This window comes from Neolamprologus brichardi, chromosome 5, assembly GCF_056152115.1.
Source record: "Neolamprologus brichardi isolate AB-2024 chromosome 5, ASM5615211v1, whole genome shotgun sequence".
Classification (NCBI taxonomy): Eukaryota; Metazoa; Chordata; class Actinopteri; order Cichliformes; family Cichlidae; genus Neolamprologus; species Neolamprologus brichardi.
The window spans coordinates 31,061,805-31,082,214 of NC_142108.1; the positions used below are offsets into that span (position 1 = coordinate 31,061,805).

Here is a 20,410-nt window from a genome sequence, read left to right on the forward strand (position 1 = left end):
AGAACCGCAGGTTGCCGACCCCTGATCTGGTGTAATCGTAGTGCTAGTTCAATATTTTGATTTTTGAAACGAGGACACCAAACAAACCGTACAGTTTGTTCGAGAACACGTTTTCGATTTAAGTTTCACATCAAGTTGAACGAGCACGAAGTTTGGGGGATTGTTTTAAATCAAAATAAATCATTCTAACCTTGTATGTATTTATTTGAAAATAGTATTTATAAAGAGGTTTTTTTTCTTCGTACCAGAAAGTAATTTGTAACATTTCAGATAAACGGACAAATACATTAATACAGTACATACATCTTTGTGTCCTGTGTTTGAATTCAAACAAACACAAACAGCATTCCTCTGGAAATGTTTTGAGCTTTGAACAAATATTTATTCCTACAATCTACAATTCTCTCAAGTTCACCAGTTACTCCTGAAACACACACTTTTGCGCAGTTCATACATTATCTACTCTAAAGTTTTAACTGGAGCAGATCAGTGTGGAAACATCGCCTTGTTTCCACACACAGCTGTGCTTTTTCAAATAAGAGCATATTTGTAGATGCTAAATAGACCTGCGATATTTACTATTTTGGTTTGATGTTTGACCCAGATCATATACCTTTAACATAGCACACAAAATATATGATATGAATGAAATTTGTATTAAGTATCTTGGATAAGTGAGACATTAGGGCACAGTCCAATGTTGTGCATGACGCCATGAGTCCAGCCAAGGAGGTAAAGTTTGATTGGGCAATGGATGCCCTGGGCCAGGAGCCATGAGGGTAAAGTGCATCAGGAGGGGACACAGATCATAAGACTTAACAGTCAGTATCAGTGGAAACTGACTGAAACAGAGGCCGTCATCCTGTGCACTGCTGCGTGGACCTGAACTTAAAACACCGTGAGTACACATCTGATGCATATTTATAGATCATGTCACATCTACCTGAAACATTTGACGCTTGTATTATTTAAACGCATGATAAGTCTGCAGTTTCTGCCGTGGGCGATTTTTAAATCAGTAGGAAACGCTCGACATGAGTGTTGTAGCCAACACCGAACATTAAAGAAGATCAGAGGTCTCGAGCTGCCTGAAGCATCGTGCTGGGTATAAATTTTATATAATGATGGCAGAACTGAGTTATTGAGTTCAAGGGTTCTTCTGTGAACGGGCTATTAAACCAATGCATGTACCTCTAACCACACAGGCAATTTGTCATGTAGGTAAAAGTAGGTCATGAACCCAAATATGATTTTTAAAACGGCTCTATGAGTAATCTTTTCTTAACAGATTGTAGATTTTGCTGAAAATCTGTTAGTACTGGCTGCTCGTGAAATCAAGTGAAGCATCAGTTTAGCATTTTGACAAATACAACAAATCAAAAGGAAAGTAACAGCTGCTCGGGCTCAAGTAGAAAAGAGGTCAGGCCAATAAATATTTTCTTAAACATGTCATAGACTCATCAATAATCTTAGAGTTGTTACAATAAGGATGATTTGCTTAAAAAAAACCCGTATGACTGTGTCTGCAGCTGCACAGCGTCTAATCTGAATATCTTTGTGACGCGTATCTGTTTAATGGAGGAATGACCAGAATGTATGGGTCACTAATGAGGTCAATGACTGTTTTTTACCCCACAATGCAACCTCTCTGCTGCGTAGCTTATCTCTTCTAACCTGCAGTGGAGACGCGGGTCTTTATCATTTGTTTAGATTGTTTAGCTTGAACTGCAGTGACTTGTTGTGGGAAACCACTGTGGGTAACCACTGCTCCACAACCCCGAGCTTACAGGTGCCTTTGTCCACACAAGCAGTTCTCCACTTTTTCAGTTTTGGATTCACACGATTGGTTTCACTACACCGAGGCTCATCAGGAATGATAATAATCTCTGACATGAGGCAACCAGCCAGCAACGAGCCAGTGACCTGATGTAATTTTTCTATTTATCGTGGAAGATGCTCTCACGTTATTAAACTTTAACAAAAAGCTAAATCTGTCATGGTTGGCTGTGTGGCAGGCAGGCAAGCAGGAGTGGTGGACCCAAAATGCAGAACTCAGACACGGAAGTGAGACTTAAAGCGCAGCTTTATTTCTGGGAGAAACCTCGTACTAAATAAACTCACTAAAAGACAAACAAAGGTCGTAACTGAAGACTGAAACACTAGAAAAGAAACACTAAACTGGAGCAGGTGACTAAACACTAAGCACACTCACATAAGACACAGACCTTCACAATAAAACAGGAAACTCAGACACAAGGACAAGACGCTGAACTGAACAGACAGATTCACAAACAGACGGGGTGACACCCTAGACCAGGGGTGTCGAACTCCAGGCCTCGAGGGCCGGTGTCCTGCAGGTTTTAGATCTCACCCTGGGTCAACACACCTGAATCACATAATTAGTTCATTACCAGGCCTCTGGAGAACTTCAAGACATGTTGAGGAGGTCATTTAGCCATTAAATCAGCTGTGTTGGATCAAGGACACATCTGAAACCTGCAGGACACCGGCCCTCGAGGCCTGGAGTTTGACACCTGTGCCCTAGACAGACAGAGATACAGACGCAGACTCAGAGGCAGACCGAAGAGAACTCAAACAATAATAATCATCATAATAATGAACTAGAAAATGATAATAATAAACTTAAAGCGCTGGGTCACCGACCCAGGACCATGACAAAATCCAGGTTGAATCTCGTGGCAATTGTGGCAGCTGCTGCACTGCTGCTGCTGCTGCTGGGCGGAAACACACAGGTAAACAGTAAAGTACTGGCAGCTAGATTCATTAAACTCTCTTACTTAATGGAAACAGTTTTTTTCCCCAGTAAAATAAAAATATGCGTTGTATTGAATATAAACTTTAACCTCCTAAGACCCGAACTCTTCCACAGCATGCATTTTTAATTTCTCTTTGATATTCGGTCACATTGGGGCCCGATGAATGTAAAAACAAAGAATTACCAGATTTTTTTTTACCTTATTTTTGTTTTTAAGAAAAATAAGAGCCACATATGAGGATATTCGTTTAAAATTTTGATACAACAGTAGCAGTATAACGTCCTCGTAAGTGGATATCAGGCCCTTGTAGAGCAAAATTGAGTATTTTGGTCTAAATAACCCAAAAATGTGATGTCCACATATGTGGACGCCAGGTCCTAGGAGGTTAATAAGATAAGATAAGACTTTATTGATCCCACAACGGGGAAATTTTTGCGTCACCTCAGCTCAGGTACAGATATCAGAAGGAAATACAAAAATACAAATAAGTACAATCAATGAAAAAAAGTAAGATGACACACTATATACAATGGTAGCATACACAGTATGTGATTATGGATATAGTTGGATAATAGTGAGTCTTATTTTAATTTTGCATTTATTGCCGTGAATTCAGTCTTTCGTGAACTATGATAAGGTAATTCCCTCTTCTACTTGCAGTTTACCGATATAGAAATACTTCCAGTTGAAAAACTGCTCCTGAGGTCTTCACCTTTAACGCTTCTTAGCCACACAGACACTGGAAACATCACACATCCACAACATTCGAAGTGAAAACACAAAATAATAACACATACCCATCACAACACTGATTCTAAATGAAGGATTTAAACTTAAACATTCATGTGTGTCTTACTAATGTAATTACTAATTGCAAAGAATGATATATTAATGCACACAGCTTATTTTAGTTTAACATAAATGTGTTACAGTTATACTCACCACAATTTACCTAGAAGATTGATGAGCTATACACGTGGAATAAATAAAAGCATCACATCACTCACTTTGACAGGCATCAGTACGACAGCACGTGCATTCATTGAAAACAGACTAACCTCCAGTCGTGAGGGTAGCCATGACGACCACGGAGGCCGATAGCAGGGCGTATAATCGGAACATCAAGGCCCGACAGTCGTCTGACAACTCAAGCTCTGGTATGGACAAAATACTGTTTTATACTGCATAAAGGAAGTAATTTACATTTATTTGTAAGCTGATCTTTCAGTTCTGTCTATTTTTACACAGTTTTAGGTGAAAGATATATTCAGTATATTTAAAAGTTTAGCGAACGATGTGAGAGACATCTGTTCTTCTCTCTGCAGCTGGCAATCACGATAAGGTGGTGGAAGAAGATGCGAGGCAGTGGGAAAGATGTACTGAGGTATTTCATCAGCTTCTTTAAACGGTGGATGAAAGTAGGAAAGTGGTTTACAAAGGCAACACAGTTACTGAAACATGATTTCAAAGAAATGTGTTTTTCCTCTTGTAGAAGATCAAAATAAAAGTCATGGAGCAGGTTCAGGATCAGCTCAAGGAAATTCTAGACAGAGTTCTGACTGAGTCCGTCCAGTCCCTCTCCAACACCCAGTCAACAGTAAATGGAAAGACAAAAAGTATAAGCTCATCCAGGTAAGAATGAGACACATATTGGTCTGTTGGTCACCATATTTTTTATGCTAATCACTGAAGTAAGTGTGTGTGACTGCTTTTCTGTTTATGCTTTGTGCCAGGTCTCAGAGAATGGATGATGGCAAAGTGTTTATGGCCAGGGCGTCACTGCTGGAGTGAGTATGAAAGATGTGAAAACACCCAAATTAAACCAGAGTCGGGTTTAACACATGGGTTTAACATCTACAGATTGTCAGTGTACATAGTGCTACATCATCAAAATAGTTTTCAAATAGAAAATTCTAATTTAATTGGATATGTGCATGGTTTATGTAGGTATACCTATTCAATAGGGGTGCAACGATACACAAAATTCACAGTTCGGTTCGATACTTTGGTGTCACGGTTCGATATTTTTTCAATACAAAAAAATGTTCATTCCTTTTTAATTTGTCATTTATTAAAATTATAAATATATATTTTAACTCAAAAGTACAGTTTTTAAATTTAATGTTGCTGAAACAACAAAATAATAATAAAAAAATATCTGATCGAGGAATCACTCATCTTTGGAAAAGAGAGTTTATTACAGAGAAATGGCTCTTTCCAAAATAAAAGCTATACTATGCGCTTCTTCTGGGCTATATTCTCAGCAGCATATTAAACATATCAGGTCCCCATAAGGAGAATCATGTGCTAACGGCTGTCTAAATGACTCGGGTAAAGTTTGTAGCATGCGTGCTTGTTGTTTTTGTCTGCTTCCACTTGTCTTTGCACTAGGATGATGTCGGAGTAAATGTGCAGTCATATTCGTTGTGTTCCCACTAGTGCTGTCAGCGTTAATCTCGTTGAAATGACGTTAACGCCACAACACGGCAAATCTCCGTTAACGAGCTACCGCGGATCGCCCCGTGCGTGGGGCTGGACGGCCAACACGTTAACGAGCTAACTGCGCTAACACACTAGTTCCCACCCATGTAATTGACCATTGCGTGGCACATCAGACATACTGTTTTACTTTTGTCCATGATGCGCTTACCTTCAGGGTCATACTTCACATGAAAACCAAAATAGGTCCAAACGGGTTGAGGCAGTTGCCATGTTGGAAGAGCTTAGCTTCTGTCTTGCTAGCTTGCGCTGCGCTCAGTGGATCTGCACTCCACAGTGCAGTCTAGGCGGAGTAGTCGAACGCAGATCAGTGTTGCCAACTCCTCAGTAAGGAAAATCGCTATTGGCTGTCCTAAAAGTCGCTAGAAGTCGCTAAATGACGTCATCACCTAATTTGCATAATTGGTCATGCTAATGTATTGTAACCTACGTTGTTGGAGAGAGAAATAACATCGTGGAAGAGACATAAAGTGAGTAAAAAACGTCCTAAATGCATTTAGAATTTATTTAGAACTACAAATTAAATTTCTTTTAGCAATTATTGTGTTTTTTTTAATGTCACAATTCCAACCCTGCTCCTTAATCCGGGCTTGGACCGGCAAAAGTGACCCGAAATAGGCACTCTGGTGGAGTTACTTTGTGTGTGTGTGTTTATAAGTAGTTTTAAACCTTGTGATCCACAAAACAGCATAAGAGTAAAAGAAGAACTGACTGCGTTACAGCACCCGCTGCTTGTTGAGAGTAAAAGCGATATGCGCTTTCACGTCTTTTTTTAGCGACTTTTTTAGAAAAAAAGTAGCTAGGGGGTCTGAAAACTCGCTAAATATAGCGACAAAGTCGCTAAGTTGGCAACACTGACGCAGATCCACTGAGCGCTCAACACAGACAGCATTGTCAGAAGAAAAGTTGATAAAATAAATAAAAAATTTTGTATTGTTCATACATATGCATACCGAACCAAAAGCATTGAACGGTTCAATACCGATACGAGTATCGTTGCATCCCTACTATTCAACTGCTCGTTAATGGACATATTTGATCAGCACATCAAATGCACATTTAGGCATGTAGATATGCACAACGTGACCTGCTGAAGTTCACAGTGAACACAAGAATGAGAAAAAAAATGATTTAGGTGACTTTTAACGTGTCATGGTTGTTTATGCTGGACAGGCTGGTCTGAATGAAGCTGTTGACTTACTGGGATTTTCCCACACACATCTCGATGGTTCACAGAGAATGGGTCAAAAAAGCAGATGGGCTTACAGGAGCGGAAAGTTCACTTGGGCTCCTGATCATACCGGACATACACACTGAACAATGGAGACTGAAACAACGTTGCCTAAATCTAAAGTCTAAATATATGCTGCTATATTCAGATGGTCAGAATTTGGTGTAAACGACATGAAGAATGTATTCATCCCGTTTGTGTCTATGGGTCAGGCTGGTGATGCTTTGATGATGTGGGGCATAATTTTGGCACACCTTGGGCCCCTTAGTACCAAGTGGCCATCATTTAAATGTGACAGCCTACCTACGCATCATTACTGACCCTCTCCATCTACTGATGGCTGCTTCCAGCAGCATAAACATGAGCCATCTGTACTCAAACGTCCTGCACAGTCACATGCCATCTCAATCCGAGAGCACCTTTGGTTTGTGATGGAACATGAGATTTACCTCATGCATCAGATAAGTCTGATGCTGTCGCTTCAATACGGCCTTAAATCTCTGAGGAATGTCCCCGGTACCTTCATGAATCGGCGACACAAAAGGGAGTCCAACCCAGAGCTAGCAAGGCGCACCCAATCAAACTGCAAACTTAGATGGGACTAGCACGTTTTTGTAAACCTTTACAATATTCACAGCAGAGTTCGCACAGATTTATCAAACATGGGGCCATTTTATTGATTTTGTTGTGTATTTATTTGTCTTTTCTCTTCTTTCTCAGCGAACTGTTCGAGATCAGCCACATCCGGACCATTTACCACATGTTCATAGCTGTTCTCGTCATTTTTTTTTTGAGCACTCTGGCTGTTGACTACATCGATCAGGGCAGGTCAGTGGGACATGTGGATGTGTGTGTGTGTGTGTGTGTGTGGTACTGCCATGTGTCAAACTCTTTAACCCTGAACCAAATCTAACAGAAACTCAATTAATCCAAGTCAATAGAGACTTCCTGTTCTCTTATCTCCCACCTTCCTCCCTTGCCCCTCTGCTCATCTGGTAGCAGAAAGATAACGAATCAACTCCTCTGAGTATTTCTTCTGTTGCTTTGGGCAGTGTCGTAATGATTTGGTTTTTGTTTGCAGTTGCAAATGTTCCTCGTTTGAGCTAGTGCCAGTGGGCGACTCTGCTGTGTGCAAATGATTTGATCCATTCAGCTTCAGTTAACAGTGATTTTTTATTTGCATGCGCTAAATGATTGTACACAAATAATACTATCACACTTGTGACACTTTTCTTTAAAAGAGACACAGCTGTAAGTGTGTGTTTGAAATCTATTAATATCATCACTGGAGGGGCCTTTTGGATGAAAGAATGTCAGAGGAAAAATATTCAATGGCGTTCACCCAAGAAAACCCAGCTGTGCTCGAATACAATCACAGTGGTTTCCAATACATAATACATAATGAATATGATTTGTGTTTTGTTCTTTATTTCTTTATTTGTTGGTTTTCAATCCCAGGTTAGTGTTGGAGTTTGACCTGCTGTTCTACGCCTTTGGGAAGCTGGGGACGGTCACTGTAGCCTGGGCCATCATGTTTTCTTACACCCTGAGCGTGCCCTATTACACCCTGCTGTTTTGGGGCTCTTTGTACCACAAAGTCCCCTCCAAGTTGGGGCTGTCTCTGGGGATGGGGCTGATCCTGTATCTCATACAGACCTGCATACTTGGAGTCTTCCCCATCTATGTTGTTGTGCACCACCAGTTGCCACCTGCATCGCGGTTTATTGTGATACTGGAACAGGTGAGTCTGTTCTATTTTTTTCATTTACAGCATATTCAGTGTAAAGAGCTACTTTGCGTTCAAATGTAACAGAAAAGAAAGATTATTGGTAATGACCTGTGCTAGAAACACACTGTATCATAGATAACATTACACACTAGGGGTGGGGGAAAAAATCGATACTGTGTAGCATCGTGATATTTTGTTTGCTAATAATGTATCGATACAGGGACAGCAGAAATCGATATTTTGTTACAAAACTTCAGAGCATGTTGATCCTTTTTCTGAGCAAGAATCCTGACATTCCTTCACTGTCCAAATGTGACAGTTTACTTATTTTAATTTAAGACATGTTTAATTTTAATTAAGTTTAAAATCTTTTTATTTAATGTAAAATTATATTTTGTTTTCATTTACTTTCAAATTCTTCAGTTGCTGAAGGGGCTGCATAGTTTTCATAAATTGCATAGTTCAGAATAGCTATAATTGTACCAGATGGTTGTTCAGTTAAGTTGGACTAGACTGTAATACAAACCGTTCAGTTTGTCAACAATAAAACTGAAATGAGAGAAAGACTGAGTGTGAGACTTTGATATTAGATTAAATGAATATTGATAAAGTTTACCTTTATGTACAGAATCTGAATATCGCAAAATATTTTTAAAAATTGCAATAATATCGTATCGTGGGATGTATGGTGATTCCCACCTCTATTACACACATATTCATTGGCAATCATAGGTAATCCAAATTGTAGAAGCAGTAATTCAGTAATTCACTGCCCTCAGCTGGAACATTGTGATAAGGATAGCCTGCTAGCCAGAGATGGGAGCTTTCCAACTGGAAAGTCACCAAAGGAGAAAGCATCTCTGGCAGCAGATCTCACTGCAGCCAGTATTTGAACATCACAAACCCATACACTAATACCTCCTCATCCTCTTTATCACATCGGCCCCGGCCTCCAAAATCAGTCTTAGCACTAAAATCATTTTAGCTCTGTTTGATGTAGTGAGATAATCTCGGTGCTTAGATGCTTCTGGGAAACCCGGCCATGATCCTCATCTGACTGAGTCCAATCAGTCTTTTTTGTATTTACATGATGTTCATAGCATTTTAAAACTGCTGAGTTTGATGCAGAAATTAAATATTCAAACTCCCTGAATTGCCCCAAAATGCGGTTCACTGCTGCTTTATGATGCTCCCTGCTCTACGCAGATTGATTGTGCATCATCTCTGAACTGCAGTTTATGTCAAATTAAGCCAAGTTCTCCAACTGTGCCGCTCTCTGTCCCACCATGCTGCACTGCTTCCTGTTTGATGGGAGTGCACATAAATCATGAGTCAACAACAAAAGAGAAAGAAAAAAGAAAAAAGAGATGGGGCTGTGAGTATCTGGATGTTTCATTTCGGGCAGCTTGTCAGTTCTTGGAGTGAAGACATACATCTACAGTAGAAGCAGCTAATACTGATACACTGTCTCCCTTCACGTAATAACTGTATCCATTTTCTCCAGATTCGATTCCTGATGAAAACCTACTCGTTCTTAAGAGAAACGGCTCCTGTTATCATGAAGAATGCTCCAAAGGAAGGTGTTGTATTGAAGTCCAGTGTATTTTCTCTCCGGGCGCTATCATTACTCACAGCGACACTCCCGGAAACAAGCGGGAAAAATGACTTAAGCAGAACTCTGCAGGTTACCTGTGTAATAATTCACGCTGACTTTAAAACAAGCAATGAATCTGCAGCTAGAGATGCTCTTGTAGTGGTCTGTTAGTGGGAGATAAAAATATGAAACATGAGGGGAAACCAAGAGCAAAAACATGAATACTTAAAACAAATGCCCCCTGGAGAAAACTGTAGTCCTGACTTAAGTAGTAAAACTGACGTAAAATCGAAATGGAAGTTAAGATCATTTCTTCACACAGAAAGTCCGTTAAATTGCATGTTTGATTGGTAAGAAATCATGTGAAGAAGAAAATCTTTACACACACAAAATAGAAAATATGTTGTTCTGCCACATTTGATTGTTTATTTAACTCAACATGGAAGCTCTGTTTTTACCCAAACAGATGACTCATGTCCTGAACAAAAAATCATTATACACACTCTATTGTACTCTGTTGCTTCCATATATGACTTACTGTCTGGAGATATGGGGTAATGCATATAAAACGAACACTCTTCCTATTTTCAAGTTACAAAAAAGAGCTATAAGAATTATAAACCAATCAAACTATATAGAACCAACTAACATTTTGTTTATTAATCTGAATACCCTGAAATTTTATGATTTAGTTGAATATAAAATGGCACAGATAATGTATAAAGCACAAAATAACTTGCTTTGCCCCACTACTCAGAAGCTGTTCAAAGTCAGAGAGAGTCAATATGACTTAAGGGGAACAGATTTCTTTAAAAAAAACAAGATAAGGACAAATATAAAGCAGAGATGTGTTTCTGTTAGAGGAGTTAACCTGTGGAATAGTTATGACAGTGATTTAAAAAGGTGGAGTTCATTTTCCTTGTTTAAAGATATGTTTAAAAATAGAGTATTAGAAAAATATATATATCAAGAATGAAAAGAGCAAAAAAAACAAAACAAAACAAAAAACAACAACTCTTGATTCTTTTGCTTTGATGTAGTTACTTATCTAAGGTGGAAAGTTGTTTTTTTTCTTGTTTGTTTGTTTGTTTGTTTTTGCTTTGTTTTACTATTTGCTTCGAGCCCTGTGTACAGGAGCTGCATGCAAAAAGATCTTTTGTTAAAAGGGTTGGCGTAATAAGCAAATGCTTCAGCCAACACCTTTTGATTAGCCTTGTCTCGTGCTTTCTTGCTTTGTGGTAGATCTTTGTTCTGTCTTCACTGAGATATTTGAATGCTAATCAATAAAACATCACTCACAAAAAAAAATACATTTTTATAGAGCAGGGCTGTAATACAAGTTTTTAAAGGACGCCACACTAGCTGGACTAAACTACAGCAAACCATTTAGTAAAACTGATGAGTCTCTAAGGCAGATAATTTGGTATAATGGCTTAATGATTCAGCGACAACCCGAGTGTTGTTTAATTTTTAAAGACGGCCACTTGTTTACAGGTTCTTGCATTAAAGGCACAGTGAAGCTGTGAAATAAATGAATAATGAATGAACAAGACTTTAATGTGAAGCCACTTTTAAAATAATTTAAAGGTTTTGGACGCAAACATTGTGGCCACACTAACAGCGTTGTCTTTGTCTTTTCAGGAGAAAATCCCAGATTCCCAACATTTTCCAGCTATTTGTACTTCCTCTTCTGTCCAACGCTCATTTACAGGGAATCATACCCTCGGTAGGATATATTAACCCCTCATTTCGGCTGGTTATTTATGCTCTTCTGTTCTAGTAATTATCAAAATGATCTATGTCCAGTTTTCATTAAAACTGGAGGTTCTGTCATGTGACACAAACTCACAAAGCCAGCAACGACTTTCTTTTTTATTCATTACAGCATCAAATCCCATCTCTCAGAATCTATAGCTCTGCAGCTACAAACATGAATCTAAAGACGGCTGAAAAACAACAAGATGCAGTTATAAGCAGTCGTGTTGATCTGAGATTAGATGCATTGTGGAATCCCTAATCTGGACTACAGCACTAGAGACAAATTCAGGCAACAGGAAAACTGATGAAAATTTCAGAGCAGAGCACACATTAAGAATAATCTTACATCTGAAATTCATGAAATGTCCTTTTGTTGCAGAAATCGCCACATACGATGGAACTATGTTGGCATTACTCTTGGCATGGTGAGATAAAATGTTGCTTTCCTATTTATAATTCAGCACTTTTGCTTTGAATATCTAACAAAAGACTTGGTTGTGTCTGCTGACCTAAAAAGAAGTTTTACTTCTGCATACTGAAATAATCTGAAGTAATAATATATCCCCGATCGCAGTTATCTCTAAGCCATTTCCACATTTGTACTTCTGATTCTCGTGTGTGTTCTCCGTTTCATTTCCTCTTTTATGGGATGTTCTCGAACCTCTTTGATGTTCCCTTTGCAGATTTTGGGGTGCCTGTTCTACGGCTACTTTATCCTGGTGCGCCTCTGCGTGCCGGTCTTTAGAACCCAGAACAACGTGCCTTTCAGTAAACGAACAATGGTTTTGGCTATTTTTCACTCTATATTACCAGGTATGTCCTCTTATTCCAAGAGTCTTCAGCTGTACACACACAAACTCAACGTGGCCTTTTTTCCTCCCTTTTTTCTCCACTTAAGGTTAAAGTTCATCTCTGACTCTGATTGTGACATCGTTTATGTTTATAACATCCATTATCTCTCATGCGCGTGACTCAGCACTGGTTAATATTTTATTAAGCCTGCAATGTAGGAAAGGACTCCAGAGTGTCGTTAAGACAGTGATAAGATGAAAGATGCTATCATGAATCTGATACGAGTAATCAAAGGCTGAAATGTTTATGACTCCCTTTGAGTGAAGAGCGAGTTAGTGCAATAGTGCAAAAGCATCTGTGCCAAGTTGCAATTCCTCTGAGAAAACTGGGGGCAATGCAAAATAAAATCGCTCCATGCAATTCTCTCCGTCTGTGTGTGTGTTGCAGGAATAATGCTCCTCCTGCTGTGTTTCTTTGCCTTCCTGCACTGCTGGCTCAACCTCTTCGGGGAGCTCCTGCGTTTTGCTGACAGAATGTTCTATAAGGTGTGCGGCTGATTTTTGTGGACACTTTAATTGGTCCAGTGGTCATTTACTGTTTGTGTGATGTAGACTCATTATTTTCTGAAATGCTTACTTTTACAGACAAGCTAATTCTGATTAATGACAAGTGAAATGGCAGCAGGGTGGCCTGCTGGTCCCCAAACAGTTTTACTTTTCCATCGTTGAATTCTGTTGATTTATATAGCTCTTGAGCAAGAGCTGAAAATACTTGCTTATCGTAGTTGGCCACTTTCACTTCCACAAATCTTATTCGCTTATGGCACTCTAAATACGCCTGAGGGTTTGAATGAATTTAGCTATAAAAGATATCAAGGCACTTGGGGGAATGTGGGGCAGGATTTTACCAGAAAACATCTGGGTGGTCGCGAGTGAGATTTTTCTTCACTCTTATGTATTTTCTTCATAATCATACTCTAATGTTAGCCATGGGGCTTTTTGTAGGTTTGTGCAAAAAATGGATGTAAGACAGCTAGACCATGTTTTGCAAATTTCATCTTTGTTTTAAAAATGCTAAATAATCTTGAAAAGATTCTAGTGTTGATTCACCTAATTTACAATGTGGCTACAAATTGTTCTTAACCTTTAAACCTCTTATCTGCCCTAGGTGCATGTCTGTGATAACACTTTATTGATTTAATAATGATCAAATGACTCTGCTTGTCAGCTGAAACAGTTGGGACAAACGTGCATAGGCTGTATATAAATGATGGCCATGCCACTGTGCCAACACCCATTAGATAGTGAAGTGCTGTTTTGAGTCCTTGGGTTGAGCATTTTGGACTTTTCCTATCTTGGTATTTTATAACTGGTAATGACAAGTCAGACTGAGACTCTGAGTACACTGCACATGAGTCACAAGGAAGCCACACCCTAAAGCATACCCTCTTTTATCAACAACTCTAAATCCGACTATAAGGCTACGTTCACACTGCAGGTCTTAATGCTCAATTCAGATTTTTTGATCAAATCCGATTTTTTTGTCTGCTCGTTCACACTACAAATAAAATGCGACAGCAAACGCGCTCTAGTGTGAACGCTCAAAGCGGCCGCATGCGCAAAAGAAGACGTCACACACAACGCGCTCTGTTTAGACCCAGAGCAAACAGTATTGTTTGACTGATGGCCCTTAATATAAAGACTTCGGACTTTACGTTTCCCAATTTTTGCTTTAAGTTATTTTGTTATTTACATAATAATGTAAATAACCTAATAATTATCCTGATTGCTGTTTTAGAGGAGCGGTGCTTCAAAGGATAGTTGCAGATTTCTGTCAGAATCTGCAGATTATGCAGTACAAATAAAATGTTCACGTTTCTCCAACGTTGTCTTCCCAACAGTTTCACCGGATGGCCAGGAAGCGTTCGCGATGTCTTCTCCGGCGCTGATAATTGGCGTCTGTCTTGTGTCAGTGATGTAAAAGACGGATTTAATGCGACATGACCGTTCAAACAGCAGTCGCTTTCTAAAACATCGGATATGTATCGGATTCAGTACCACATACGAAAGTGACCCAGATCGGATTTGAAAATATCGGATTTGTGCCGTTCACACTGTCACACCATGATCGGATATGGGTCGCATAGGGTCAAAAAAATCGGATTTGATGCACTTTCGCCTGCAGTGTGAACGTAGCCTAAATGACAGAATGAGCAACATGGTGTATTAAATCAAACAATAAAACCGTTAGATTGTGTTTAAGAAGTCACATTTTTATAGTCACACTTCTGTTTGCAACCAGTTGAGTCGCCTCCTGCTGGTCATTGAAAAGAATGCATGCATTGGCTTTGTTTTTCTCACATCTGAAATTTACGTGCAGCTTTTATAGAGAGGTTTCGCACACAATCAGAGATTGCACCGAGGTGTCTGTTTAAACCGATGAAGATTAAACCAGTATACCCACCCAGGAACTTGATGCACTGTGCAGATCTGCATTGCTTTCACCTCCAAGACCGATTTACAAATCCTTAGTTGTAAAAATAAATGATCAATAATAAACATTCACTCCTATTCAGGCCTTTTTCTTGATGTTTTTATTCTGATGAGTGACTCATCCTCTGTTGTTTTTTCAGGACTGGTGGAACTCTACGTCTTTTGCTAACTATTACCGTACCTGGAACGTAGTGGTTCATGACTGGCTGTATTACTATGGCTACAGGGACTTTCTTTGGGTGAGCAGAGTACTAATACTGCAGACTAACACATGTATATTGAACAAAACAAATCCCATAACTCTGTTGGTTTGTCTCTGTTTATAAACCAGCATGTGTGTGGCAATTTAACTGTTGTTAAGTCAGTCTGACCCCTGAACTTTTAGCCAAATCCTCTTTCTGTTCACTCTCCAATCCCTGCAGCTGTCAAATAGGAAATTCCGAACTGCTGCCATGCTCTCGGTTTTCATAGTCTCTGCCGTCGTTCACGAGTACGCTTTGGCCATGGGGTTCGGCTTCTTCTACCCAGTCATGTTCTTGCTCTTTGCCGTCTTTGGAGGTGAGGGGTGTGTCTATTATTCATGGGACAGTTGTTAGCGCAGCATAAATAGATGGTAACTTGTGTGCTGACCCAGCTACAGAAATTCATTCATTTGCCTAAAAGCCTTTTAAAGGGAGAAAAACACAGACACGTTTTTCATGTCTACATTATTACCGCTGATAAAAAGCACTGTGTTTGAGATGCCTATCTGTAGCTTGTTAAAAATATGTAAACGGCTTTTGCTTTGAAGAGTGTGCCTTCAAACTTTCGAGTTAAATTCTTCAATTATTCACAAAAACACTGTAAAAAGTCTGTTTTTATAGGACTCTCACTCAATGTTTTGGTTTCTTCTCTCTGCGTGTCCTTGTCCCTTTGTCGACCTCCTGCTCTCTCAATAACAGATACAAAGAAAGAACCGAAAGCCTATTAACAAAACCCCTTTCCCATCTTCTCTTAGTGGCATTCAACTTCACCATGACCGACAAGCGACAGAGCCCTGTCTGCAACATCATCATGTGGGTGTGTCTCTTCATCGGTCAGGGTGTGCAGGTGTGCCTGTACTGTCAGGAGTGGTACGCCCAGATATACTGCCCACGGACAGGAGTACGTACTCCCACGTTTGACCGAGATCTCTATTTGTAAAGTTTTTCCTTTATATGTAGAAAATGCCTTTTCTTTTCTCCTCTATAAATAGTTTCTTCATATCATTTAATAGAATCACATAGAAAGCAATCCTAAAAAAGCCATTTTCCCACAATGTCTTACTCTATCTCAAAATACAATCAGCCAGCTCTTCAGAAGCCATACACAAGTACATTTTATAGCATGAAATGTGGGTCACAAAAGATGCTTTCAGTCAGTTATCTTACTTTACTTCTCTGGATACAGAAGCACAAATTTAGCTAAAATCCATAAAAATTGACAGAAAAAGAGATGAGTGACCTCTTTTTGCAGAAGAGTTATGAAGAAATATGTACTCATGCCAGGAGAATTCACCTCTGAGAGACTTCTTATTGAGTTTGAAGGCATGAAAACAGTTTTATCCCAAACTGCTCGAGTAGTGAAGGTTTGTGCAGATCTATCCTGATTTAAAGTTGTGGGTTTCAAATTAAACACAAAGTTATTTTTTTGTAGATGTCATTAGACTGACTTTGACCCCTGCTTTAGATGACCCTTAAATGGAAAATAGGTCAACGGGTGAACAAACTTAAAAATAGCCGACTATAAGACTGAGCTAACAGGCGAGCAGTGTTGGGGAGTAACGGAATACATGTACCGCCGTTACGTATTTAAAATACAAAATATGAGTAACTGTATTCCGTTACAGTTACCGTTTAAAAAGGTGGTATTTAGAATACAGTTACTTTGTTGAAATAAATGGATTACACAGCGGTACTTTCATGTTTCATATTGTGGCGGGTCAGGACTGTTTGGGTTTTGTTGTTCCAGGCGGCAGCGTTACGGTTGCCATGGTTACAGGGCAACGCTCTCTCTCTGCGTGTTTCCTGGGTGAGAGAGCGCCTGTTGTTGTTGTGCTAAGCTAATAGGCAGAATGCTACCGGTATAGCTCCAAAGAATGTAGCATCATAGGCAGTGTAGTCCGTGCTGCAGGGAGAATGGACTGCCATACATGTTATGTGTCTGTGAGCGAGGGAGGGAGAAAAAGGAAAAGTACGAGCTGTCATCGAGCAAAAACGGGAGCTGGAAGCATGTAAATATAATAATAACCACTGCAGCCAAGAAGAGAGCCTGACGAGCCCAGTTGTAAGTAAGCTATTAAGACTCGACTGTACACCGTGTTCGTGTTTTCCTCCGAAACAATACGTTCCGTTGGAGCAGCCTTTCAACGCCTCTCTCTGTCTCTCGCTAGCAAAGTTGACCCAGACAACAAAGTAAAGCTAGTTTTCGGCTACCAGCCCAACACAGAACCCACCGTATTAGCCAGAGGTCCCTTTACTACGGTTCGGAGCCGCGGACCTTCAGTAACAGTAATAAATCACAGCAATAGTACATTCATGTAGTTGTAAACAGCATGATAATATATTAAGTAATCCAAAGTATTCAGAATACGTTACTCTCATTGAGTAACGTAACGGAATACGTTACAGAATACATTTTGGGGCATGTATTCTGTATTCTGTAATGGAATACATTTTAAAAGTAACCTTCCCAACGCTGCAGGCAAGAATGGAAAAACTCATGTACACAAGCACATTACGCAACTACTGCTTGAGTAGTTTGATGCTGGATGTCACACAGACGTCAGCAGCAAAATGAGAGTGGTAACAAACAGCCTCTTCCACTCCTTCATTATCCTGACTTAATTGTCTGTTCTCATCCACAGTGAATCATATATTCATTACTGTCCTGCAGACTACATGCATTTGTGTAAACACGTGTACACGTAATCCCGTGCTGCACATTCACGTGTTGAGCAGCAGATGTGAATAAAAGTGTGACGTGTTTTTAACACTTTAAAAGTTGCCTTCCGACACCAAGAGTCTGATGAAGTCAGAGATGTAAAGGATTTGCTCGACAGATGGGCTCAGTGCTTACCACACTAGGAACAACTGTATGTCCGTGTATCCCCAGAGGAGGAATCCTCTAAAGCCAGTGGAATAATTCACACACACAATGGCTTAACACATAACATCTGTCTACAAATAGAAGTGCACTGCACAATGAGATTGTAACTTGAGAGAAATGGATGTCAAATCTACTAATAATTAAAGTTACTAGAAGGAGAAGTGCAGCATGTATATTTGGCCCAATTCTTTTCCTTTTTCTCAACAGAATAGCTTCTGGGAGCTGGTGATGCCTCGATCTTGGTCCTGCAGCTACCAGAGATGAGGCCATCGCTCTCGCAGGCAGGAGGAATAAATGATGACGTCTGAAAGTCTGAAAATGAAGATGGAGCTCTGCAAGGCCTGATGGACTGAGTGTGGAAGAGAGCAAAACATTTATTGCAGTCAGGATGTCGTGTCACTGAACTATTTCAGGTTTTTATTTGTGCAGGTGGTATTTTTATCACTAATATTCATTAAAATGGGCTGTAACAGAGCATGTAGAACATATAGATCAGCGGTCTCCAACCTTTTTTGACCGGTTTATGCCCGACAATATTTTCATGGACCGGCCTTTAAGGTGTCGCGGATAAATACAACAAAATAAAACTAGTACCGGTACCAAAAGAAAGAAGATTTATTTATAACACACATGAAAAGACCCAGGAAAACTGAGTAAACGATAAAAACGATAACAAAATAACGCTGAAAACCGATGAAAACCATACATTTCACACCTGAGCCTCAACTCTCGCAGCCCGGTACCAAACGACTCATGGACCGGTACCGGTCCGAGGCCCGGGGGTTGGGGACCGCTGATATAAAACACCATACCATCTGATAACAACGGCACATAATACAACATGGTAGTTCAGTGAGATTTAGACTTTTGATAGGTGGAGCTAGCCCAGCTGTTTCCTGTTTTATATGAGAAGTCAGCTTCGTCATATACACAGTACTGTAGAGGAGAAAAAAAAGTACTGTACGATTACAAGCCATACAATATCTTAATAAATAATATTTTTAGGCATTAAATAAATTTAAATATGGTATTAACAAGGCCTTAGAGGCTTCAGGTTTATTACAGTTAGAATATTTAATTGCATTTCTTGCCCAGCTTATTTTTATTCCCGACATGTTTACAAAAACACTTTTGTTCTTTTCGTTATTGTAGATTTTTATATGAGTTTTCTGTTTGTAGGACTGAAAAAAACTTAAAAGTGACAGAAAACTTTAAACAGGCTTTGACAAACACCGGGCACCTGGCCTGCAGTGTGTTTGCGCTGCGTGTTTAATCCTGCCTCGGTTGACATTCAGCTGCCAGGGATTGGCTGGGAAAGCAGGTATCTTAACCGGCCAACCACAGGCTGCACAGCATCTTATCAGTATGCTACAAAGCCTCTGTTTGCCTGCCTGCAACGTCATCCAGGAAGAAGAGGATTACCATTGGTACAGTGTTTGCATTAATGATGTAATGCTCTGTAAACTGATATACCGTAACACCAACGGGGCTCATGGAGGCAAATGCAGAACAGATAGTTTTAGAGTGAGTGTCAAAGCAGAAATGAATGGATTTAGTACATTAAATTTTATGTTTGAAAATAAAACTTGTTTGCATTTTCTTTATTTAAAAAAAATCTGCATATTGTTTTTTTAATCTCCAGATAAAATATCTATACATACCTCATTGCCAATAATGAGTCTATCTTCTGCACACTGCATATGAATCCAAAAGGGAATAACGCTTTGCAGAAATAAAGATAAAGTGAAACCTCTTGTTATTTAGCCACATATGGTCATGGAAACTGGAAAAGCTTTTTATATAAATTAAGCAGAAACAGAACAGCTGGTAATTCATTTGGTAAATCTTCGTTTTACAATAGGACTTCTATGATCGGGAGAAATATCAACTTTTTCATCTGCTAAAAGCTTCACGGTGTTCACTTGAACAACAACAGTAAAGCTGTAAACAAAAAAAAGGGCTTAAAGAAGCTAAAATGTTCAATAATCTGAGGGAAACGGTGAGAATGTTACATTTTCTGTAGGTTTTCGCAAAGTTTGATCCCACTCACACATACTCCAGCATTATTATACACCCAACAGCCACAGCGTGTAAAACCACCCCCCCTCAGTGTGTGCAGGTCTCCCTCCTGTTACCCAAACTGATCCCTCTGATGATGGAGACTCTCAGGGGTGTCCTGTGGTGTCTGGATACAGGATATTGATGTTGGATCCTTTCAGTACTCTTGCTCGTGTTTCGCGAGCAGGCCCTGCAGTGCAGGCTCATTGTGTAATGCTTGGTTTGCAACAGTGTTTATTCCATTAGTGCATGTTGAAAGAGCTTCCAGATAAATGCCAGAACACACTGTAGCACGAGAAGTAACTTTTCTTTATCTTACCCGCAATATTTTAAACCCCCGACAGGCTATGTGTT

The 20,410-nt window shown here is 39.6% G+C and overlaps 1 protein-coding gene across 1 annotated transcript; it reads left to right on the forward strand.

Annotated features, from left to right (window-relative positions):
* Positions 1-766: 766 nt before the first annotated feature.
* Positions 767-19,550, forward strand: soat2 (sterol O-acyltransferase 2). Its single transcript, XM_087841043.1, has 16 exons — positions 767-898; positions 3,793-3,934; positions 4,103-4,161; positions 4,270-4,409; positions 4,511-4,564; positions 7,228-7,335; positions 7,966-8,248; positions 9,741-9,816; positions 11,472-11,556; positions 11,968-12,013; positions 12,272-12,401; positions 12,828-12,925; positions 15,013-15,111; positions 15,295-15,430; positions 15,870-16,015; positions 18,206-19,550. The coding sequence occupies exons 2-16, from the start codon at positions 3,856-3,858 to the stop codon at positions 18,260-18,262; spliced, it is 1,596 nt and encodes a 531-aa protein (XP_087697169.1). The 5' UTR covers positions 767-898; positions 3,793-3,855; the 3' UTR covers positions 18,263-19,550.
* The last annotated feature ends 860 nt before the right edge of the window (positions 19,551-20,410 follow it).

What these genes read in the sequence shown, in the direction of transcription:
- soat2 (XM_087841043.1), top strand. Translation starts at nt 3,856, where the DNA reads ATGACGACCACGGAGGCCGATAGCAGGGCGTATAATCGGAACATCAAG. An exon ending in AGTGGGAAAGATGTACTGAG is followed by an intron (nt 4,162 to 4,269) that starts GTATTTCATCAG and finishes TTCCTCTTGTAG; the next exon opens with AAGATCAAAATAAAAGTCAT. An exon ending in AAAAGTATAAGCTCATCCAG is followed by an intron (nt 4,410 to 4,510) that starts GTAAGAATGAGA and finishes GCTTTGTGCCAG; the next exon opens with GTCTCAGAGAATGGATGATG.